The 26,250-nt window shown below is 43.9% G+C and overlaps 1 protein-coding gene across 1 annotated transcript in view; it reads right to left on the reverse strand.

The window, feature by feature from the left end:
• Window positions 1-996: 996 nt before the first annotated feature.
• Window positions 997-26,250, reverse strand: part of CLTC (clathrin heavy chain) — a 972,839-nt gene continuing 947,585 nt past the window's right edge. The window contains exon 32 of the mRNA XM_086954957.1: window positions 997-2,049. Coding sequence (XP_086811083.1) covers window positions 1,925-2,049 — 125 coding nt within the window. The 3' untranslated portion in view covers window positions 997-1,924. The remainder of the gene's footprint in view (window positions 2,050-26,250) is intronic.

Here is a 26,250-nt window from a genome sequence, read left to right on the forward strand (position 1 = left end):
CACTCTTTGTAACTGGTTTCTTCATTGTGCTTCACTTAAAGTTGGCTTTGGAGAAACTCCAGTGCAATACAATGTACAAAGCAAACTATTTGCTGGCCAATTCAAGAGACTTGTCTAATTATACAAAGCTTAAAGTAGAGTTGTAGTGGGACATAAACCTATTGGAAAGATTCTAGGATAGAAAACGTGTTGGGTTAAAAAGTAAAGATCAGACAGTGGAGTACAAGTCTAAACATAGACAAACCTATGCCTGAAGGAGGCTGTAATTTTGTTTTGAACTCACTAAAGCATACAAGCATGCACAGTAAAGCATGGTGATGCCCACGTAAAAGTGCCCTAAGGTTGGGAAAAGGAATGAGGCCAGCGAGTGCTGCACAGTTAATCTAGTCTACTCATGATTCATAGTCACTGCAGTAATGTTTTATCTGCCAGCCAGATTTGTAAAGTGATTATTATAAGCCACAATAAGAATTTCGGAAGTGCTTTAAGCATGCGACGTCTACTAGATTGGCAAATGAAGGACTCTGCAAAAAGTAAAATGCGGACATGAAAAGTGCAACCAGTTGAGGACTAGAAATATTAAAAAAATACTAGGGAACGATATTAACACAAATGGGAAACTTAACTAGAAGTGCAATGACGTATCAATGCACTGAAATAAAAACAAAACACTTATAAGAAAATAACCACAATTCACAAAATGCAACCATATTGTTAAGATATGACACGAATACAAAGTCAGGGCTGTAATGAAGGCTAACGTTTCAAAGCGAGGAGAAAGAAGTGAAGATGATGCAGATCCACTGAGAGCATAACCGGAGTGCCAAAATTATCGGTCCCATTCATACAGTCTTCAAGCAGGTAACTAAAACTCAAATTTAGGAAACAAAGGTACAAGTGCACAAGACAAAGATCACCATCATGCAGATTTTCATCACTTCTTCCCAGGTTTGGTCAATTCCATGTCAAGAAAACACATCATTGAAACAGCTGCTATATAGTGTATGTCCACAGTCCGGTATTTTATTTTAAATTGGAGTCAATTGCACGAACAAAACTGAACAGATTTTTGTTTTCGATTTAAATTCTTTCTTCTGTACACAGTGACCTAACACACCACAATATCCAACATACACAAACCTCGGGAAGAGGGGAGGGTCAGTAAATACAGACTGGATGGTGCTTTCCGTGCTCCCTAACGGAATGGTCCCACAAAAAAGCACAGGATACAGCACAACAGACAGTCATCTGTTACACATGGAGTGAACAAAACACTTAGCATTTTCGGGATGCGTGATGGAAGGCCTGCATAGATTCAACTGAGATTTGGAATTCATTCAAATCATGTAGGGCCATCGGCACGCATGTTGCTATAAGAGCTACACGACCCTAACCGTGCAGATTAGGCAGATTAGTGTTTTTGTATCTGGCCCTCAGCGGTTTTGCCTGTGGAAATAGAAACCTCTTTGTTTTAGCTTTTTTTCCTTAATATACAATGCGACGTATATGCATTTAGGTAAGACGGTGATTTAGCTGCTCATATACACTGAATGTAAGAGTTTCAATATAGTTTTCTGAACACTACGAGTGCAAATCAGATTCTTCACAACAGGCTGTTTAAAAGGTTAAGAAGCAGTCCTGCCAAAAATAAAATACAAAGCCCACTGAAACAAATCCGTTCAAACTAATCCCCTGAAAAATAACAGTTTAATTCTATACGTGACCTGGAATGTGAAAATAAAATTTAATGGGATGTGATCCAGATAATTTGTAGTAGAAAAAAAGTAGTCCTTCATGGAAAAAAGGGGACAAGAACACAAAGCAAAACTCGGTTGCTTTTTCCCTGTTGTGAATCGAGCAGCGGGAAGGGACGGTGGAGATTCAGTAACAAAATTCGCCATGGTCGGGGCGACGGCTGTCCTCTTCACATGCTGTAGCCAAAGCCAGGCTGGGGCTGGCCGTAGGGGGGTGCAGTGTATCCATAGCCGAAAGCTGCCTGTGGGGGGACTGCAACACTGGGACCCGCTGTCAACATCAGCTGTGGCTGGCCTATGGGAAAAACACAAATGAGGGTGGAATTAATGTCGACAAAACAGTCACGCAGCAGATTTACTTTGGAAATATTCCAAACAGTAATCCTGTATATAGGTACACGAAAGTAATGATTGAATTGCATTAATCACAGCTACTAGTAAATTCTCGGAGCCGTATCCCAGTCCATTGTCATTTTGCGCACCATGCCATCTGGGTTTAGACGCAACCATATGCGAATCTGTCTTCACCCTGCCAGAATTTGGTTATAATGGTAGATAGACCTTGAATGAACAAACTATGTACAATTGAGTTCTAGAACAGGGCCAGAAGCAATAAGGGATTCAAGAGTAAGAAGGGTCCCTAAGGGCTTTTTGAATGGCTAAACAATGAGGAGGATCACAGATCCTCCCAGTACAGGGGCAACAGCATAGCAATCTGAATGACTGTATGAAAATGGTGACGGAAGTGGACATTTTGGGTAGTACAACAGTGCTAGGATTGTAAGTAGATCAGTATGTCAGCGTCTAATGAGAGATGGTTAGAAATAGATTGTGAAGAGAGTGAAACTGTGGTGAATTTAATGAACTCAAAGGACCAACTAACTTAGGGGACTATTAAATATCATGTGCTACCCCGAGTAATAACTGTAGGGGAATAGATCTAGGGCCCTTGAGCATGAACAGATGGCAAAGTTTTAGTTCATAGAATAACAGACATCAAGATCACCATATTTATCGGTCATATGGGACGCCACAATCACTGGTTCAAATAAATTAAGCAAGAAATATAACTCAGCAACGCTGTCCTTGATGATTTGGAGCTAACAGGAAACCATTTATTGCAGTCGGGCTCAGAGCTCTAGACTGCAGACAGTTGGTCGACAAGGCCTAAAATGTCAAATTTCTATAGTTTTTTTAAAAACCGTTTTTATTAACACAATTATATGCACTACACGGATAATTAAGAATCAGCAATGCATAGATATGAATAAGACGTTGCAGTAATAAAAGTAACATGGTACTGTGCGCTATTGGCACCAGTAAGGCTGCATTGAGGTTGGTCATCTCTGAGCTATCTATCTACAAACAGTTTTAACGGCTCAAACCTGGGAAAGGTACAAAGGGAACAAGAGCATATGAGAACTTAGAGGATGGGGGAAGAAGGGAAGAGCTCCTCATCTCTTCTCAATTCTCGGGCTTTGCCTCATTTTGGTGTATTCCTCTTCCTCTCCCTCCACACTCAGCTCGTAGAATTTTTTCCAAGAAGCCCAGATCTTGTGAAACTTTTGGGGGCATCCTCTCGCCTGGTAGGTCATTTTTTCGGCTACCATGTAGAGATCCATGTGGGTCCTCCACTCAGTAAGTGTGGGTGGATTTGGGTCCCACAATGACGATCTCTCTCTCTCTTGGCCACTACGAGCCCTAAGTTGCATAGAAGGAGTTTGCGGCGTGGCAGGTCTATTTAGGTGGGAATGCACATTAGGGTGTACTTCGGCTCCAGTTCTAGTTGCACCCTCAAAACGTTGTCAGCTCCCCTGGTATCTGGCTCCAGTACATTTGGATTCACCTACAATCCCAGAGCATGTTCTGTTTTGCACCGTAGGCACTGAGGTGTCTCTGCTATGCCCATGTGGTGTAGACTCGGGAGAATCTTGAATTGTATTCAGCATAATCGCTGTTTAATCGCCACTTCCCTTGGGTGCATCAGAGTCGCCTCCCAGTCGATATCCTCCAGAAGCCAGGTGGTAACTTCCCACTTGGCCCAGAGTGACCGCAATTTATCTGGGATATTATTCATTAGTGTTTTATAGGTCCATGAGATAGCTTTGAGGGAGAGCTCTTCCTGGAGCAATCTGCCTTCTAAAGGGGCGAACTCTGGGATATCTGCAGCGTCTATTCCCTCCGCTTTCCATGCAGGCTGCAGCCTGGGATATGAGTATCTCTGGGTGTCACACATTTGATATGTGCGTTTTAGTTTGTCAAAGGGAGCTAGAGTACCTTCCTCTACGAAGTCACATATTTTAGAGATCCCAATTAAGGCCCACTTTTTAAGTCCTTGGAGATAACCAATCTCCAGCAGTCTTGCTCCCTCCCAAAGGGAGGCGGGGGGGAAGGGGGAAGGTATCCCTCGTAATCAGCTTTTCCCATCCCATCTGTTTTTACACCCCTCTCCAGGCCTCGATTGCTCTTTGAGTGGCCCACAAAAGTTTTTGAACTCCCTTGCCTCCGTATATATAATGGAGATATGTACGGTTCCTAAACTGCAAGCATTCTAGGGCTTTGGTGGGGTGGTCTTCTGCCACATGCCCCCATCCATTAACCACTATAGGATGGACAGCCCTGTAGTATGCTCTTATGTCCGGTAAAGAGAGTTTCACATTATATTGATTTTGTTGAAGTGTTTGTAATGGGTCTCTCGGGTGTCTTCCATCCCACAATAATATGCGTAAGTCAGAAATTATGTTAAATATGGCCTCGGGTATTCTGCAATACGTGTTTTAAAACGTGTAGAGCAATTTCGGGAATGTAATCATTTTATATAATGCTGCTATTCCCATTATCGTTAGCGGGAGTTGCCTCCACCTCCCCATAAATAAATAAATAACATCCCAGTGAATTTCCACAAGCACCCTCCTAATATTCTGATTAAGATCGGCCATGTCATTGGTGTTGATATATAGACCCAGATATCTGAATCCCTCTTGGACAACCTGAAAGCATCCCGGGAGTCATCTCCTGTCTATGGGCTCCCCTACCAAGGATACAATTAATATTGTATCCTGCATGTTCCATATTCCTGAAAGGTTCTCAACACTATCGGGAGTGTCTGGTCCGGGTTTGTGATATATAAGAGGAGGTAATCAGCATAAAGCAATATGCACTCGTCTGGAAGGGTGCCCTCACTATATTTAAAACCAGTAATTTCTGGGTGTTATACAGGTCAACGGTTTAAGTACCAGTGCAAATAGCACCTGGGACAAGGGGTCACCTTGTCGGGTACCTCTCTGGATCTGGAAGGTCTCGGAGGCCATTCCATTAACTCGGACCCTGGCCATCGGATTGGTGTAGAGTATTTCCACCCAGGCTATGAAAGCTGGGCCAAATCCAAACTTCGACATGGTTTGCCTCAGAAATGGCCAATGTACCGTATCGAAGGCCTTCTCAGCATCTAAGTAAATGAACACGTGTGCTGTGGATCTATTCTTTACAGTGTCTATCCAAATGGCTAGTGGGCAGAGATTAAATCTTGTAGCACATCGTGGCATAAAGCCGGATTGGTCCCAGTGAATGAGGGATGATATTACTGTCAGGAGGCGTGTCGCCAACACAGTGGCCAGTCCCACAATTCGTTGGAGGTTTTCCTGGTTTATGGATTACCACCACTGTGGCCTTCCGCAGGTCTGGAGGGAGTGTCTTTTCTTCTAAGGATGCCTGGAATATGTTCAAGAGGTGTTGGGCCAAAAGAATGGCGTCATGTTTAAAAACTTCTGCCGGAAGCCCATTCAGGCCTGGAACCGTCCCAGACTTTTGTCTGCCAATTGCGCCCCTTACTTCTTCTAAGGTCAAGTCTCCCTCTAAGAATTATCTATCTTCCCGTGAGAGCTTGGGGACTTCTACTGTTTGTAAGTAACAGTCTATTTGAGCGGTGTTTGGCATTGGTCTGGCTCTGCATAACTCTGTATAATAGCGGGAAAAGGCATTCGCTATACTTGGGGATGAAGTCTATATCCTGTCCTGCTCTTGTATGGAGGCAACCCACCCGCTTCCCGCTCTCTTCTACCCAACCAGGCCAATAGTTTTCCCGCTTTGTCTTATGTAACCGGTGTTGTTTGGCCAGGAGTTGGGCTTTCACTTCCTGAGTAATTAGGCTTTTGTATTCTCTCCAGGTTAACTCTATCTGTAGTAGCGTGTGGTGATCTATACCTGTACCTATATGTTTCTCGAATTCTATGAGTCTATGCTACAGAGTCTCAATTTTCCGGGTCTCTTTCTTTTTTTTAAACATACTTTTATCAAAACACCTCGACATCGTAAAAGTGGGATCACTCCTAACACATAAGGCGTTTTGTTTTTGTTCTAATCATACATAATACCCAAGTGACAATGGAATACTGAGTGTTTACAAATATTATTAATCAGTCAACTAGTAAGGTGGCCTTACGGATACTTCCACGTCCGTGATTAGGAACTTTACATCGAGATTAATAAAACCAGGCTCGTTAATGTATGGATTAACTCGGTCTAACTAAACTGGTCCCATCCCCCCTCCCTCTCTTTCTTTTTTTTATGAGCTATGACATTTTGTGCCCGGTCTCTTATCACTGTATTATAAGCCTTCCATAGAGTTACTGCTGAGGACACTGTGCCCTAATTTTCTCAGTAATACAGTTCCGAATCTGTTCGGATCTCGTGGGTGACTTTTTTAATCTTGTTGATAAAAAAGCTTACAAACTCCACTCTCCTGGACTCCCTGCCTCCCCCCCCCCAACCACTGTCAACCAGAGAAACAAGTGGTCAGATATGCCCCTTTCCAGATATTCCACTTTCTCTATTACCTCCACTTCTACAGACATATTTCTCTAGTTTTTGATGTAATACATGGTCATGGTTCTGTCCATACAGGTCAAGATTTACTTATTTTAACAGTATTGATAGGAAGCATTGTAAGTTCTCCAAATAGTACAATTCACAAATATCCATTCTCTCAAAATCTGGACACTTGGTCTTAACAAATCTAGAATTTGAAACCAATCCAGTGACCCCATGGCCAGCTCCACTAATAATAGACTGAGCTCAAACTGCGGAGTGCCACGGTGGACTTGGCCACCTCAAAATCCAAGACAGCCAAGGCGTCCACCATAAAAGAGATGCTCAAGTGGCAGAGAACATGGAGGGTCGAAGAACATAAGACTCCTGGAATACCCTTCAGAGTGTCTCTACTCTCCCACACAATTCTGGCATGCAAGCACCAGCAACTAAAACAGACATCCAAGAGTTGCTACAATACTTCTGCAAGGACATGGCTGCCTGTCATCAAGACCTCAATAAACAATCTCAGTACTGGATTTCTCCATACAAAATGCAGAAAACTGCAATGACCCAAGTAGAGAACAGCTCCCGACCAGGAAGACCTTGTGCCACTAATGACTATCCTGGAAGTACACCACCAGGAGTTACTAGACAGAAGACCTTGAAAACAGTTCATGGTGAAATACCATACGGATACAGTGCGTTCCAAAGGAAATCCCTTCATTGATCGCTGAGTGACAAGACAACACCAACTGATTGAATGTTAGAGTGAAGAGGCACGCACGATTGTTCGCAGAGGGGGTCACAGGATGCAGCTCCTATTTTTTTGCTCCCTGAAGTTCAGCTCTCAACTACTGGTTTCCAGCCGCAGACATAGCTGAGCGCAACCATCGCTTATAGTCTGGTACAGTATATCGACGACAGCAGAAGGAGTGCCCCAATGAGGCTTGAGTGGGTAAGCCAGGACCTGGGCAGCAGGGGTGATGAGGTCGAGGACGTGCCTCTGAGTTTGGTGTTTTTCTGACTTACTGGGGTGGGGGGCACCATCAGTTGCTGTGTCCCTCCCTCTAGGCTTCTCTGCTGCCCTGCAGCCCCCCGCCCCCCCGCCTCTCCCCCAGCATGCGAGTGCAAGAGGTTCTTCTTCAAGCTTGTCTTAAGCCCTCAATGGCTGTCAGCCTGGGCCTCAAGTTTGTTGTGGACACAGAGGGCTACTTCCATTCGTCTATCCTCCCAACCCTGGGGGCTGGGTCGTGCCACTGCCTCGCGTCCAAATCCAGATTTCTATACCTCTGCACTCTGCAAAAAGCATTGGGGCAAGACCTAATAGGTGTTAACTATGTATAAGTCTTCACTGTGGTTGAGCTCCCAACCTGCTGAAAGGGGCCGGCTAGGTTTTGGTGTGGCTAGTAGCTCGGTTGAGTTCCCTATAAACCTTTGCTAAACAGCCTAACAACAGGTGATCATACAGCACCATTCCAATAGCTTGGAACTTAAAAGTTATTCTGCAATTGAAAAGTCTGCTCCCGCCCACTATTTGGTTCCTCACATCCCTCATGAGTCAAACTGTGCAGTGGGTCTCAGGTGGATCCCAGGGGGAGACAGTCAGTCAATCAATCAATCAGGGAATTGTTAAGCACACTACTTACCCGTGAAGGTCGCAAGGCTCGGACAGTGATAAGCTAGTGATGCGACCAGCTTTTAAAAATAGTGTGTCTTTTATAAAAAGTCGAGTACAAGAGGATTAGGATCAACCTAACAATTTGAGAACGTATTGGTAGACACAGAAAACTTGGAACAACGTCTAAATGCAGCAATTTGCAACAAATGTGCTCCCGCAGAAATAAGGTGATGTGTCCACCACGTCTCTGGTAAATTGCTTGGCTCAAATTGGATCCGTCGGGCAAGGAATTTTCTTTGAGAGGAAAATAATTTAGAAACCATGAAACTAGTAAAACTCAGACCGAAGAAAGTATCTCGGCACCCGGCTTAAAAACCACTTCATGATCTTAGTGTACAAGCCAGGGCCTGGTCTTTCAGGAATCAATAGGCTATGGTGGATATTGAGCAAATCCTCTCCTCATCCTGTAAAGTATTTCCCCTGCAAAAAGCAGTTCCCGGTCTACACCTCCAGGAGCCCAATCCCTAAAGCATCATTCACTATTCTTTTTTTGATACTCTGCAGTTGTCTAAAGTGAATGTAAACAATTTAAACATGTGCCCCCCCCCCCAGCCAATTGGGGCCCCACTGAGTGCTCACTCCCTTGAGCCCTCAAACGCTATAGCGAGTGCTGCGAATACAGCAGCCATGGAGCCGGATATCTGGTTTAATTTGTTACAGACAGATGCTACATCAAAAACTAAAATTCCAATCCAACACATTTGACATACAAATTGCTTTACTAGACTCTCTAGCACAATATACTCCTGCTATTGACACCAGATTCGAGAATATGCACTCAACGATAAAATAATGAAAAAATAAATCAGCAGCTAGCATACAAAACTATAACCAGAAACAGATTGGTACCTGCAGTCCCATTGTCGAAAAACTGCATGAATTTCCTACTATTGGGTTCACCCTAGTCGAGGCAATAAAAATGATCAAGGCGCACTTTCCACATAACACAAACAATAATTCTGGACAGAGCCTACAAAATATTTGCATCAAATATCTCCTCAACCCATTTCCTCTGTTTCACAACTCTCAACACAGCTATACACAGTAGCCGAAGTGAACAAAAAACAGGGCCTCCCTGACAACAACGGATGGGAATGTAAAAGTCCATTGAGCCTATACCGGATACAAATTCTCTATTGTGTCTTGTAGTGAATTCTCTGAATAGCACAATATTAAATTCCTCCACGGAACCCGCTGCATCTTCAAGAGGCAAATAGAAAAAAATAACAATACAAAATAAAAAAGAGAAAAATGAAAAAGTTATTAAGCTGAAAGACACCACTGATACGTTTTCCCGATATTCAAACAAACACAAAGTTTTCCCTCTGATATAGCAGAGGGAGAGCAAGCCCACACTGAGTGCCCGCCCCATGCCTCAACAAGGTCTATTTCAAAATGATTCACCCCCTGTCTTGGATCCCAGAGGAGTCCATCTACATTCTACTACAACATTGCAAATTCAAGTGTCCGAGAACACAACCAGCTTATCCTTAGTACAACAATGCCGGAGGAAAATGCTACTTACCAGTATGCATCTGTTCTTGGCATGTAGAGCTGTAGATCCATATACTGTGCATAGATTGCCATCTGGTGTGTGGCTCGGATGTTTGCAGTTTGCTTTTGTTCGAAGAAGTCTTTGTAGTCACGAGATAGGTGACTCTTTACGATGACTTGATTTGACACAAAGGAGACGCTTCGCGCCAGTTACTCGCTTTCGAACTATCTCGGATCCTGAGATTGATACCACAGGTTCCCTCATCACAAAGATTCAATACTCTTCTGGCCTGGATATTTGGATATAACTACAGGGCAGACTTAAAGCTTCCCTAAGGCAAAGAACTTTTAAAATTCTGCGTGAGTTCACCCACAGCTTTGTCTTATACACTGTATAAGGGTCATCCTTATTGCATTATCTTCTAGTCCTGATGATGGTCTCTGGATTACACCACTGAGACCGAAACGTCGACACTTCAATCCAAGTCTCTTTTTTTACATTTGGCTTTCTATTTATCATTTTGTAAAGAAGTCATTTTTTAACCTAGTTTGTCATCGACTGGATTGTTTTCTTCTGTATTTATGGATTGTTTTGTCAGCTCCATTTACTCAAGAAACACATGCAATTGTCAATAACTGTACACCCTTGATTTTCGTTGATGATTTATTCCCGTATGAATATAAAAAACAATAATTTTTTCTAAGAACAAACCTTTCCGTGTTGCTTCACCTTTATTCTTGTGCTCAATTTTTCATTTATTGTTTGAAACCACAAGATTTTTGCTGAATCTGTTTAAGTTATTGCATTTCTATGGGGCTAGTGTGGTAGTTTCTATAGCATTTGGGTAACAGATTCATAATACGTTGAACAGTTGCTGTTTCATTCAGCTGCTAAGTCTAATTAATACAGACTGTACTACACTGTCAAACTCAGATCACCAAACAAATCCCTTGCTGGCAACTTTCTCCCTCAAACTCTTTACGATGAGTGCGCATGGGCATCGACTCCATCCCCAGATTGTTTTCGCCATAAAGGGTGATGATGGAGTTAGTAAGAAATAGAAAGATGTCCATATGAGATGTATCTAAGTAAGATAATACTGCAACAGATAAAGGTACCCGGGTGGGCATGTATGGATCTACAGCTCTACATGCCAAGAACAAACGCATACTGGTAAGAAGCATTTTCCGTTCAAGGCATATGAGCTATAGATCATATACTGTCCATAGACTATACAGCAGCTTTGTTTGTTGCGGTGGCTAACCTGTATCTGTTGCAATGGTTTGAAAAAGTGTTCTTGAGACAGTCTGGCCTACACTAGCTTGTTGTTTTGCTGCACATCTACACAATAGTGTTTTGTAAATGTGTGTGGTGTAGACCAAGTTGCAGCTTTGCAGATGTCGTAAGAATGCCATGGAAGCCCCTAGTTTGCAGGTAGAATGAGCTCTAGGGGGAATTGTTAATGTACGTTTGGCTTTAAGGTAGCTTATTTGGATGCACTTAACACTCCACTGTGCAAGGCCTGCTTTTGAAATGGGATTGCTGTTATGAGGTGGGGGAAAGCAACAAAAAGTTGTTCAGTCTTTCTTAAAGGACTTAGTTCGTTCAATGTAATAGAGTAGTGCTCTTTTAACGTATAGCATGTGAAGAGCCCTTTTTGCCACTGAGTCTGGTTGAGGAAAAAAATCTGGTAGCTCAACAGACTGAGTAAGATGAAAGGCACACAACTTTAGGTAAAACTTTTGGATTAGGTCTGAGAACCACTTTGTTATGATGAATTTGCAAGAATGGCCCTTGTATGGTTAATGCCTGGAGCACACATTCTTCTAAGAGATGTGATGGCTATAAGGAAGCCTACTTTCCAAGTGAGGAATTGAAGTTCCCATTTGTGCAGGGGGTCAAATGGTGGGCCAATGAGCCATGTAAGGACAATATTAAGATTCCACACTGGAGAGGGAGGAGACCTACGGGGAATTATTCTTTTAAGTCCATCCATAAAAGCTTTGATAGCGTGAACTCGAAACAAAGACAAGTGTTGTCTGTTCTGTAGACAAGCTGCTATTGCAGCTAGATGTAGTGTTATCTGCCATCTATTACACCTACAACGCTGTAATCTAGCATATACTGTTTTTGAGTGGAAGCGTCTAATGGATTGTTTTTATTGGTTGTACAGTAAATTACAAACTGTTTCCACTTTGCTGCATAGCATGCCCTGGAAGTAAGACGTCTAGCCTCTTTAATGATCTTCATGCAGTCTAGCGGGAGATTAAGGTAGCCAGGTGCCAGATCGCCAGGTTGAGTTGATTGGGATCTGGATGCCTTCTCTCCCATGGGTCTGAGTGAGAAGTTGTGAAGAGAGGTGCAGTTTTTGATGAGGAATTACTGACATTTCCAATAGTGTTGTGAACCAGGGTTGTTGAGCCCAAGTGGGAGCAACCAGGATTAGTGAGAGGGAATGCTGCTTGAGCTTACGGACCACTAATGGAATGAGTGGGAGAGGCGGAAAAGCGTAAGCAAATTTCCATGACCAGTTCATCCATATTGCACTGCCTTTGGACAACAGGTGTGGATACCTGGAGGCGAAGGTTGGGCATTTTGCGTTTTGGTGTGTGGCGAACAGATCTATTTCTGGGTAGCCCCACATTGGAAAGAATGGAAGAACTTGAGGATGAAGTTCCCATTTGTGGATCTGTTGTTGTTGACAACTGAGCAGATCCGCAATGTGATTGTGTACTCCTGGGAGGAGTTGTGCCAGGAGATATATGTTTTGTGGGATGGCCCATGTCCATATGCGTTGAGCTAAGTGTGAAAGTTGTAGAGAATGTGTTCCTCCCTGCTTTTGTATGTAGTACATTGCTGTCATGTTGTCCGTACGAACTAAGACAGCTTTGCCTACTAGATGGAGTTGAAAGGATTTCAATGCCAGAAATATTGCCAGTAATTACAGGTGGTTTATGTGGAATAGTTTTTGCTTTGTCGTTCATATGCCTTGAATGGTAAGCTTTTGGATAGGAGCTCCCCAGCCGGTGAGCAATGCGCCTGTTGATAGCACTATCTGTGGAACCGGGTTGCGGAACGGCTGACCCTTGGAAATGTTTTGTGAGTTCAATTAGTGCAGAGAGCAATATGTGCGGCTGTCTACCAACAGTTAGCTGACCTTGAGCCTGGTTCCACTGGCGTGATACGCATTCCTGTAAAGGACGCATGTGGAGTCCCTTGCATAAGTGACAATTAGAATGCAAGAAGCCATCATGCTGATTAATTGCATGAACACTCGAGCTGGTAATGAGTGCTGAGGCTGAAATTGTGATATTAGAGCCTGTATGTTGCGTATTCTGACTGGGTTGGGGTATGCTAGAGTTTTGGAAGTGTCTACTGTAGCTCCTACATACATTTGTGTTTTGGATGGTTGGAGGTGAGACTTGGTGAAGTTTACGGTGAATCCCAAGTCGTGAAGCAACGGAATTGTTTTGCGGGTGTGGTGAACGCAGCTGCTGTGTGATTTGGCTTTTACGAGCCAGTCGTCCAGATATGGGAACAAGTGAATGTGTTGTCTTCTTAAGTGAGCTGCAACTACTCCGAGGCACTTGGTGAAGACTCTGGGTGCTGTGGTCACCCTGAACGGGAGGACTTTGAACTGGTAGTGTTGACCGTCCACCAGGAACCTGATCTATTTCCTGTGAGCTGGATGAATGGGAATATGGAAGTAGGCGACCTTTCAATCTAGAGTGGAAAGAAAGTCGCCTTGTTGAATCAATGGGAGCACCAGTTGGAGGGTGACCATGTGGAAGTTATCTTACTGAATATAGAGATTTAGCGTTCTGAGATTCAGTATTTGCCTGAGTGCCGTCCTTTTTTGGAATTAGGAAATATAGGTAGTAAACCCCTGTGCCCGGATAAGGCAAGGGGACTGGTTCTATTGCATGTTTTTGTAACAGGGAAGAGAACCTCTTGTTTTAGGAGGGTCAGATGTTCTGATGACATAGGACGATGCTTGGGAGGGATATTTGGGGGAGCAGAAGGGAGTTCTACAAAATAACCATACTGGATAATTTGTCTTACCCACTTGTCTTTTGTGAAGGAGCTCCAGAGAGGTAGGAACTGTGAGAGATGTCCCCCGACAGGAGAGGAATGGTCTGTGTGAAGTGAAGGAGTCACTGCTTGGTGTTAGGGGAATTGCGGGTGTTTTTACCTCTGGCTCTTCCCCTATTATTGTTCACTCTGTATCTAGCCCGAAAATATCCTTGATTGGGGCTTTTGTAAGGTGAGGAGGCATCTTCTGATTATATTGTTTTGGAGCCACCCCTGTAAAAGGAGCGGCAAAAGGAACCCCTGTTAGAAGGGCCCATGGACATAGCAGTCTGTATCTTTCTTAATTTTTTTCCAATGAAGTATAGACTGTAGGTCCAAAAAGATGCTCTTGATCGTAGGGCTGATTGAGTATGGTGGTTTGAACTTCTTGCTTGAATTCTGAGATCAGACGCCAAGCGTGCCTACGCAGTAATTTGCTGGTGGGTGTTAATGGCACAGGATGCTGTATCAGTCGCATCTAGGGCGCATTTTATGGGACGTGTTAGTTATCAGTTTGCCCTCTTGAATTAGTTCATTGGCCTTGATTTTGTGTTCGTCTGGTAAATACTACATTCGTTTTTCCAACTTGTCATAGTGCGCTCTGTCATTGCGCGCTAAGAGAGCTTGCGCATTGGCGATGCGCCAATGGTTAGCAGCCTGTGATGCAATTCTTTTCCCTGAATCGTCCATAAGCTTTGACTCCTTGCCCCGAGGAGGGGTGTCGCCTGTAGCCTGGGAAATAGCCCTTTTGAGTGCATTGGACACAACAAAAAGTCTAAAGGTATCCAGCCTTTGATGTACACGGTCTGTAGGAGCTGCTTCAAATTTTGTATCCACCCTTGGTGTACGCATTCAAGCTCCAACAGGGTCTTTGAATACTTCTGTTGCGTGTTTTAGCATGCCTTTGAGCATAGGCAGGGTGTGGGTGGATTTTTGTGAGGGTGCGAATGTCTTCACTGAGAAGTCCTCTTCTAGCGGATCAGTGTATAGTTCCACTCCATGGCAGTGAGCAGCTCTATTGAAAAGCTGTGCAAACCCAATGTTATCAGGTGATGATGGCCTGGAGGGATACAGATCAGGGTCATTGTGGAAATCTGGATCTTCATTATAGTCATCCCAAGGGTCTGGATCCTGTGGTATGTTATGATTGTCATCATCCCCTAGTGTATCCCTATCCACATCACCATTGTGTGCCACAGTTGTGTGTGTAGGTGATGGGGAGTTTGCTGGTGAGATGAATAAGTTAGGATCAGGAGGAGGAGGAGAGGGAGGTATATAGGGGTAGAGAGGTTAGTAGCCATGTCCTTGCGTTTGAGAGGTATGAGAGGATCCTCTTGAAGGTCTAGTTTCTGTTTCTTAGGACATTTGGTGAGAAGTTTGCCAGTTTCGCGGTCAATATGCAGTGTTTTCTGCTTTGGATCTGAAGATTCTAGAAGAGAAAGTTCTTTGAGTGGTGTGTCTTGTTTCTGCGCTGGCAGCTTGGCCGTAGAGTGTTACTGAACAGGCTTAAGCTGTGACGGTTTTGTAGGAGTTTTTGTCTCCGAAATCTTTGGTGAGGGAGTTTTCGGATCTAACATTTTCTTCGGCTCCGAAGCTTTGTCTTTTGGTGGCTTCGGAGTCAGGGTTTTCAGTGTCAAAGGTGAAATGTGGGGCACCGGCTTGGTTTTAGGATTCGGTGCCAAAGGTATATATTCGGTGCGGAATGGGGCCGACTTAAGCCCAAGTCAGAAGGCTTTTGTTTCGGTTGCATAGCTAGGCCCGAGGGCGCCGTCTGAAGTATGAACACAGTGTTGACCTGAGCCCGAGGGAGGTGGTGTTACCACAGCCTTAGGTTTGGGGGCGGGCTGGGTGGTAGTACTCAATGTCCGCTGAACCGGGGTGACAGTCTGCTAGTCCCCCCCTGAGTCGTCGGCTTCGGAGACGGAGATATCCTCTTCTGCAGGTTGAACTTCTGGATGGATTGAGGAGCCTGCGTCGAAGATGTCTAGGTTCAAGCTGCTGCTGCGGGACATTTCACGTCATCGAGCCAGACCATGACGGATGTTTTTTTCCGACCGGAACGAAGTACAGGCCTCGCAATGTATTTGCTTGGGGGAGAGGCAGAGGTTACACACTTACTGTAAGTCTGTGTGTGTGAATTTAGCACCACACCTGGGGCATTTTTTAAACAGTCAGTTCAATCGACTGCCGTCGTGGTCGGCGCAGCTAGGCCCAACGGCCCTCGTCAAAGTTCTTGGTCTAAGATTTTTGAAGTTGGAGGGTGCAAGTCGAAAGGGGAATGCGATCGAGAACAATACCGTTGATCTGTGAAGGATTGTGCATCGAAGGGGGTTCGAAGACGATACCAACCCGGAGCGGCAGGAAATTACATCCGAACCAGATGGCGGTAAAAAACAATCTGGGGATGGAGTCGATGCCCATGCGCACTATCATCGTAAGGAATCACCACCTATCTCGTGACTAGAAAGACTTCTTTGGAGAAAAAAAAACTGGAAACATCTGAGCCCAACAACAGATGGTGTTCTATGCACAGCATATGATTTACAGCTCATATGCCTCAAACATAGTATTCACATTCTAAGGCCCCATGTGCTACAGGCACCCAGCGCTAGCACCAAACCTCTAGGAACTATTGCAAAAGAGGGGCACACCCCAAATGACTTGTTGCACGAGCTCTTTCCAGACTCTTGTTGCTAGGGACCAGCTATCGAAACAGTCCCCTTTAAAAAGAAGATTTCAGCATATGCTGGTTCCTTTCAAATGCTTGTAGCCAAAGAGGAGTCTCTGTGGCAAAAAAAACTAAAACTTTATTTCAACTCCATTATAAATAACCTAGTAGCAACATCTTCCTGAAAAGAGGTTTCAGAGAACATTCTGAAACTACCAGCTTCACAGGAGGACTAGATAGACCTATCTTCCACATGCATAGATTTTGCTAAATTGATTACATCAATGCACAGTGTGTTCGCAGACTGGGGAATAATGGCATCTGTCAGATACAACTGAGGAGAAATATCCAACAGTGTTATTGTCTAATGACTATAAAACACACCTATCAGCAAAGGGCATCAAACAAGCCTGGGTGGGCCAGACAAAACCCTTTAGAGGAACACGACAGGCAGTGCCAGTTAGATATCTCCAACAGATTCAGTAATAGCACTAAACAGATTGCAGGGGCATACCTGCCAACTTTCTAAACCAGCACACCTCATAACATCAGACTGGAACTGGCTTGCTCCCATCCTTAATCAAAAACAAATTTGACTGACACGTCCAGAAGCTTTCCACTGCAACCAACCAAAGAGTCTCAACTTCATATTGTGAAACTAAGCCTTAACCCTGGCAATCTCCGAACAGAAATCACTTTCCTCAAAAGCCCATGATGAGTATCTATCTGACTGAGGTCAACATCTGTAGTTTTATGGAACATTGCAGGCACCAAAAAACTTCACTCAGATCCTGAACTTGAAAACGACTTGAGGAACTTTGACATCATATGTCGGCAAGATATGTGGAATGAGGTGGAATTGAAGGCTACGTTGACATTTTTCCCCCAGCACAAAAAGCGGAGAAAAATGAGACATCCAAATGGGAGATCAGTCTGTGTCGATTGATAAAACATTAACTTTGACCTGCTTTTCAATCAATGCACCATCCCATACTAGGCGTCACAATAAACCATTGGAACTTTAGAATTATTATTGGTCCTGTGATGCTTCCAAACATTCATTAACCCCAGCTTGGTACAAAAACGACGGAACATAAAAGCATTCGAAAATCTTATGGAATTGGAAATCTCATATGGTGGAATCCCACAAGTAGTCAATGGCAATTTGAATTTGAATCTGGTCAATCATTTGGGAAGAAGTGGCAACTTAAAAAGAACAGATATATGCTGGGGAATTCCAATCCAAATCTCCAAGTTTAGTTTGGTCAATAAACCAGACCATGAACTACTCCGAACCTTGGAGACCCTCTGTCTCCGGGAACTAAATTGCCACTCCCAAGGAGACACCCCAATGACCGCAACAAGACAACCTTGTAAAAATTAATTTGCCCTTGACTACAAGTTTGTATCCTTTCAGTCATTTTACAAGATTGTCATAATATAAACACAAGGTGCGAGAGTGACCATTTCTCACAGTCCATCAGGATCACAAATTATAATGTGAGGGCGCAAGTATACAAATAGATTACACAAAAGATCCTGGCACCCAGTGGAAAAAAGTCAGCTGGTATTAACACTCGCTAGCCTGCTATGAGGCCTGGAAACGGTCCAGTGTATCAACCAACTAGGATTCACAAGACCCAATTACTGCATAGCCTAAGATTAACTCAAAGCCACCCTTATAACATCAAACACCTGACACCCACTCTGGATCAAGAGTACTCTCTAACAACAAAGGACACTGGACAAGAAAATCAGATCCATCAATCTCCATCCTGATCCCCAGGCACAAATATAATTTCGAGAACTACGAAATGCTTATAAAAAAGCAGTCTGTGAAGCGAAGGGCCCCAAGCAGAACCAGACTGGATTGACATAGTGCAAGCTTGGAAAACAACTCAAAATCTCTCTGGTCCCGAATAAATTGTCTTGACAGATACTCTCTGGGTCAGAAGGCAATACAGTAGCTCAAGAAGCATGAATGACTCCTATAAGCTCCCTATATGACAATCAAGATATGAATGTATCCTATGCCACAAAAAATCAATGTAGTACACCTTCTCTCAAGGCGAAATCAAAAAGAAGATTGGGGAAAAGCAGAGGCAATGGTGCTCTTGGCCTGAATGGCCTACCCGGGACCATATTGAAAGAAGACCACATGCTTTGGTGTGCCCACTTCCACACCTTGTTTAATTTCGGTCTAGCAGCAAAAGCAATCCCAGAATCATGGCGTGGCTCTATTTTTTAGCCAAGATACAAGAAAAGATCCTATGCCTCCCCGGATCGCTACCACACAATTGTTCTTATTGACACAGACTCCAAAATCTTTGCAGGCCTGATACTGGCTGAACTAGAAGAATGGGCTGAAAGTGAAAATCTAATTCCATTTAATCGACCTGGTTTTAGACCAAAATCCGGCACTACAATCTGGTTGCCCTTACTAAGAATGCAGAGAAATGCTTTTGTAAAAAAATAACTCATACACCTGCTTCGTGGATTTCTCCAAAGCCTTCGATCATGTTAACAGAAATCTATTATTGAAGAAGCTGTTCGATTGGAATATTACTACAAACCTTTTACACGTGATCCAACTCATATACTTCAATAACTGGGCTCAGATCAAACTTGGTCAGAATAATGGCTTGTGTGTCCAAATTCCAATAAGGAGAGGCTTGAAGCAAGGGTGCGTCCTAGCTCCAATTATTTTAAATCTTTTCTTGGCGGAGCTAAGCACATACCTAGGCGCAGCCAATTCCCACCCTCCAAGCTTGGGTTTTCGAAAAGAGTCCTCAATACAATATGCCAACAACCATTGAATCTGATTATGCTACAAGGGTTACTCAATTATCTTAATCTTTACTATATCAAAAACAAAATGACAAACCTAACAAAAACTCAGGTTGTGGTGTTTGGCGGGAATATCAACAAAAAGGGGAGTTGGTTGTTCGGTGGGCAATCTATTCTTTGAAGCTAGTCATATAAACATCTTGGTGTCTGGCTACAAGATTGGCTGTTGTACCGACTTCATCTTTACTTATTGAAACCAAGAATTGCTTCAGTATGTGTCGCAGATATGTCGTACCTGCCTAGGACAGTCAAGCACAGCAATGTCTGTTTTTCTCTCTTGATGTTTTGTTATGAAAATGACAAAAAGCAATTAAAAAAAAAACAAGAATTGCTTTATTAATTTCAGCATTTCAATTACTACACTGCAAACTACAAAGCCTGACATTCCTGCCACTACTTTTAGCAATAAAAGCCAAATTCATACCAACAGAAGCCTTTTCCAGGAGAGTTTGGGGTTATCCTTAACTCTGCACAAAGTAAGGTATTCAGTCTCCTGTTTCATCTCTCTCTGAACTCGTCGTCTTCTCAGAGTTGACTCCATTTCTGCCTGAACAGTTAAGATCCTCCAGAAAAAGGCTCTGTACTCAAATATATGTTGCTATTAAGGTCCTCAGACTAAGCCACATTACGCGCTTTGATAAGGAAAGAAATTCAAAATAGTCAAAAGACAAATTTAAATTGCTTAGCTGGACTCCTGCCCTTGAGCTGGTAGAAGGATCTGAATGCAAAAGAGCTATGGTATCTATCAAAACCCCACAAATCCTTTAAAAGTGAATTAAATAAACAAACAAGAAGCATGTCAAAGCACAGAGATCAGGAGGAACTCAGCAAAAGAAGTCACGCACGGACAATCTTTGACTCCTATCAGCAGCCTCGTCCACAGCCATATCTAACAAATCTGCTCAGATATTTCTATAAAAATAAGTTACTTCATCTGCACTTTGGACTATGTCAACCACTTGATTACATCCCCAAACGGCTGCAGAAACCACTGATTTCTAAGTGCAGACTTTGCCATTTACATGATGAAAGTTTGACCCATATTTTATAGATCCGCCCTATTCTATTAGCTGAACGTAAAACAATATATATATATTTTAATTCTTTTTATTGAGATTAACATTGCTCAACCAAAAGACCATTCTTTACATGAATCACATATAGTTTCACATGGTATGGATCTAACATTTCCGCTATTACATGAGGGGCATGCAGGGAATCCTATTCTTTCAAAGGCTTCAAAGACACAAATTAACCATTAGCAATAGTAAGAGACCAAAGGTGACAAACGTAACACAATATTGAATTTTTTTTTCAATCAGCATGGTATTAGAACATGTCAACATGCATTACTTTTTTATATGAAAAGTGAATCTCCTCAAATATCAGCCTTTATAAAATTAATTCTCAAATCTGACCAGCTATTGATGGGAAAGGACCTGATGACCGCCATGTATTGCTTCAAAAGTTTAACCTGGATTGATAGTCTGCAGCTTTGGTCCTATTTTGGAAATGGAAGGGCGCAGCGACACTTCGATTAAATTTGTAACAGCATTGACTACATCTGGTCGCTGGCCAAGGGAATCATTACAAATGGATGTTGCGACATTAATTGACAAGGTCAACCTTTTTGTATTGTTCTTTTGACGATTCTTGTTCAAAACGTAATGTACTTTAGGTGAGTTTTCACATGCACATTTGCACTTTAACCCAAAAATAGGGCGGGATGGAAGGACACAGCGTTACTTTGAACAAACTTGTAACTCCGTTGAATTTATCTGATATACTATTTTCTGACCAAGGGAATCAATACATTGTAGTGGGCACATTATCTGTACCTTGTTCGCTTTATTATTCTGTTCTTTTGATGACTTGTACAAACCCCTCCTGCACTTTAAAGTGAAGATGTACAGACACCTCTGCACTTTAACTGGGAATAAGGCTGCACAAAATGAGACACCAGGAGATTATATGTTAACATTCTAAATAGACTATACTTTTTATCATCTTTGTTCTTCCTAATGTAACATGTACTAATATCTTATTTCCAATGTTGCTGTTATGTAAATCAATGTATAGCCACAGAGTTTGCCTACACTTTACATCGTGACATATGCACTTTAACAAGTACAAATCGAAGATACTGTGAGTGCGATGATCTTAGTTTACACTCATGTCTACTGTAGTCCCCTACAAATTCTGCAACAACAACTCTGAGGGGACAACTTCTATACTAGTTAAAGTTTTTAAAATTAAGTAAATAAACATTTTGCAGTAATTCAGGTACCTGCATTAGTACACAATTTTTAGTTTTTTATTTTGCATCTTAAAACCTTAATTTTCCCTGATAATACCATTTACTGTCAGTAATTAAGAAGTCTTTATTACACAGTTTGATAATGATTTTAACATTCTGTTGGCTTTCCTGTAGAATACTTCATGGTTTTTCAATAACTGAAATAAACTTACTTACTTTGACTTCATTGACTTAGAGGACTATGTACAAGCCTTATTCCAGGATCTTCAACAGAACTCACGTTTTGATCCGATATGCCTGAACTGCACCCACAGGGTGTACTCAGCATTCCAGCAATGAAGAAACCTAACCCCGGACGTCTGCACGAGGAGTCTTGGTGCATGCCCAATACAAGAAAACCCTGCAGGGAACAGACATTGGGGGCGGCTGCAGGACAGAATGGACGACTCGAAGACGCTGTTTCACAGCACTCCCCGCCATGCAGATAAACTAAGCCAGGTGGGTCCCTTATCCTGGAGCAGTAGGGAGACCCACCCAGCTTAAAACTACCCCCTTCTGCCATGACAGTTTTGTTGATGCCTCAATAGCTTTCAGGCAGACTAGTGAAGTGACTGCCACCAACAGACTTTTGAAAGGTTCAATACAGAGTAGGCGTGGTCCAGCTGGAGCTATCCCTCCTGACTTTATCAGCCAAACTGCTGGCGCAGCACGCAGTTTTGGATTGTGAGATGGCTCTGATTTTTTTCAGTTATTATTTTTTTTTGCAAGGTTAAGTTTTGATTTTATTTTAGATTGTTGAGAACACACAATTTAGACACTGGTTCATGAGCCACGCTTCACCCTTATCCACACAACAGTTGCAAACTTTGCTTATACTACAAGCAGCCCGGGAGGATCTCATGATGGCGAGACCTGCAACCCCCATCAATCTGTAAGAGTCCGGATACCCAGCCATGTAACATTAAATATCAAAGGTCTTAACTCCTTAATTAAATGGAGAACACTGCTCTAATTGCTCGAACATAAAAACACAAACACAATGAACCTACAGTAGATCATCTCCTCGAGTGAGATGTCTCCATGTTGTGCTCATACTGGTTCACCTCCCAACGCCATGTCGCTAACACGTCAAAATCTAAAGAACCAGCCATACTTGGGAGAGGGTTATCTTTTACGTAGATACAAAGCTGTTGGAAAGGGATGGCAATGGATATGTATTGGAGGCAGAATAGGGGGATCTTTCCTTGACCATCTGCTCAGTATATGCACCTAAAGGACGAGTTACTTGTCTTCGGTAACTATGTTTCTGGTAGAGACCCAGTCTAGCCACAGATTCCTTAACTTAGAATATCATCAGGCGTCAGACTGGATCACGCCCTGATGTAGTCCACGGACATGACATCAGAGGAGCCATATATGCCCCTCCGGTCACGTTGACGTCAGTTTGTCAGATAAACTTTTCCGTGCCATAACACTGAGCCACCACCAAAAACTGAGAACATGGGAACAGTGTGCAAAAATTGAAGAAGAGAATCACAAAGGACAGTACCAGGCACTGTATCCTGCAAACCAGTAGAAGGAAGAGCAGAGCACCGCTCTGAGAAATCCCACAATTGCAAAGGCCTAACCACTTGAAGAGGTAGAGGAAAATGTGAAAAAACAGCATGGCAGAGGACAGAAGCCTTCAACTATAATGCATAACCGTGAAGGACCACAATTCCAAAACATAGGATCTAGTACAATTTCACCAGAAGACGTCACCAGAAGAGACGTCACAACCCAAATAAAAGACCAATAGAATGTGGCAGAGCCGATAGACCTGAACCAATGGGTCGCAGGTGTGGTAAGAGACCCCAAAGCGACAGGGGAGAGCGGAGGGTGGGAAACAAACCTGAATAGATCCCACACCGTACAATCCAGGTACAGGGTTGGAAAGAACATAGGAGCATACCGCCAAATCACGTGAACTGCTGAGTAGAGCAATGAAAACAGAATGAACACTGTCAGAGTGAAGTGAAAAAGTCACCCTGCAGAAAGGCAAGCCACCTGGAGGGAGGAGAGTATAGAAAACCCCACCTGAAAAGGTCCTTGCTGAACGGGGAGGGTGGGCGGGCGTTAAGGAATCTGCGGCTAGACTCTGTCTCTACCAGATACATTGTTACGGAAGGTAAGAAACTTGTCCATCTGATAGAGACATCTAGCCGCAGATTCCTCAACTTAGAATAGATACCAAAGCCATACCCATAGAGGAGGCGGGTCTACAATTGAACCCCATGAAGTAGTGTGGCTCACTGGTTAGAGGCGGCAGACCCGAGAGCAGAGGACGGCCCGGGACCAGGGTTCGAATCCCGGCGCGGCAGGTTTCTGGACCAGGGTCAGCGGACTCGATAATTCTCTCGCCTCGGTGCCCACTCTGATCAGCGATCACACTCGGCAACTCTGGGCATTAGCTTGCCTCATCTTGACTAACGGCCCCACCAGACCGCCGGGGATGCCTGGTCTCACCCTGGAGATACCCAATAAGGGACCATCTCTCAGGGAAGCCAGGAAGGGTTTCGCAGCGGTCGAAGCGCCTTGGGACCCTCCGGGTAAGTAGTGCGCTATATAAATGCCTATACATTTACATACATTTACATTCCAGAGGGAACGTAGCCGTTAACAAGGTGACGAAACAGTGGGGACCACAAGACAGCACAGCCACACCAGACCATGAAGCTTATGAAAGAGCGGAAAATATAGGGAGGCAAAGGCACTACAAGCCGTCCAAGAACAGCATGAAAATCCCCGTGAGCGAAAGAAAACACATACTAGATATGTAGGTATGAAAAGGAAAGTGCAGGACTTCGCGAGAAGTGGAACTGAACCTAGGGTCTGATAGATCAACAGGATCCGGCGTGCCGACCGTAAGTATGATCCAGGGACGGCATCTGGTATGACCGAGTTAGCGCATAACGGTGCAGTATGCACAACAGCGGAAAGAAGCACTGTTGAAACCCGCACCAGCAAAAATGTGCGACAGCAGGGGCAAGATGCCAACCCACGGCCAGAAAATGCAAGTGGTACGAGAAACAGAAGACACGCATAGTCTGTCTGTCACAGATATGTGAAAGGTCCGACAGCAACCAGCAGATGCGCCCAAAACAGGACTTTCAGTAAGAACGATAGTCAAACGGAAGACTGGAAGGTACATAACAAGATTGTGTGGACGTTAAAACCACATGAAGTATAGCAAAGACCCTCCTGTAGGGTAGCGGGAACAGCCCAGATGCAAGAGACTCAGCAGCAAGAAGGCAACCAGCAAAAAGGGGACCAGGCAAGCGGGACACCTCTATAAGAACTTGTAGCACAAGCAGACCGGGTCAAAGACCAAGGACACCACATAAGGGAAAGTTGCCAGCAAGATACTACTGTGTAAGAGCACAGCAGACAGTAAATAAGAAGAAAGACGCTTAAAATTAAGCGTAACACAACAATAGACTAGGGCAAGCGAAAAGTACCAACAGACATGTGGAAGCAGAACTGGACAGGACAATGTCCAGGCCCATTAGCGACATCTGCCCCTCGCCCGGGAGGAACAACGGTCCCCCGCAAGACAGAGGAGGAGATGGAGCTAGGTACAATAGTGTAAACAGCCAGGATCAACCTAAAGGTCCTGAGACCCAAGAAGCGAGTATACTGAAGAGAACACTCCCCCTTGAAAGTATTATAGAATGAACCCAAAGCAGAAGCGTGGATACACCTGTGCGGAAGCATCAGGGAATGTGGAAAAACTGCTTTTGAGAAAGTGGCCAGAAAACGAGGCCATAAGACAATGTACAGCAGAGACGGACATGGTAAATCCACTACCTTGAAAGACAAACCCAGCAAGGGCTGACCACAGAAACAACAACAAAAAGAAACCAGGGTGTATCCAAGTGTGCGCAAATAGTATTAAGCGTGCGCACAGTGGCTTTTGTCCCTGGTGCAAAGCGAGGACAGGGCGCCAGCCGTGAAGGAACTGCGCCTGAAGTGATGGGAACAAACCAGAGGATCACTGCAACGCTGAAAAAACCTAAGGACCTCATCAAGGCAGGTGAGGGAGAGGCCGCACAGCAAAGAACATCTGCCTATGCCCAGAAGCACCGCAGACAACTGGAGCCAATTGCAACCGAAGTGCAATAGAGCAATGCTAACGGGAGGATCGCAGCAGAAAAAGGACAGCCTGACCCCGAGAAGGTTGTCCGTAAGGAAGTCTCTATAGGAGCATGGAGAAGTGTGGCTCAATGATTAGAGCGGCAGACCCTGATGCAGAGGTCTAGCCCAGGACCAGGGTTCAATTCCCCGCCTCGGCGGGTCTTGGGCTTAAAAAAATTCCACGGACTTGATAATTCTCGCCTCGGTGCCTATTCCAATCATGGAGTCCCACTCTGCAACTCTGGGCAATAGCTTGCTTAATCTCCACAATGGCCCCCACAACGCTAAGGATGCCTGGCCTCCACCTTCGGGGTGCCCAGGAGTGGACGCCTCACAGGGAAAGCCAGGATGGGTTCCACAGCGGTATTCGTACAAGCGCCTTGAGACCCGTGCGGGTGAGTAGTGCGCTATACAAGTATCAATTTACAATTTACATACTAAGGCTAAAGCAGTCACCCCATAGCCAGCAAATGTACCACATAGGGTAAGTCCCCCTCC

Source organism: Lissotriton vulgaris, chromosome 2_1 (genome assembly GCF_964263255.1).
Source record: "Lissotriton vulgaris chromosome 2_1, aLisVul1.2, whole genome shotgun sequence".
In the NCBI taxonomy this organism is placed as follows: Eukaryota; Metazoa; Chordata; class Amphibia; order Caudata; family Salamandridae; genus Lissotriton; species Lissotriton vulgaris.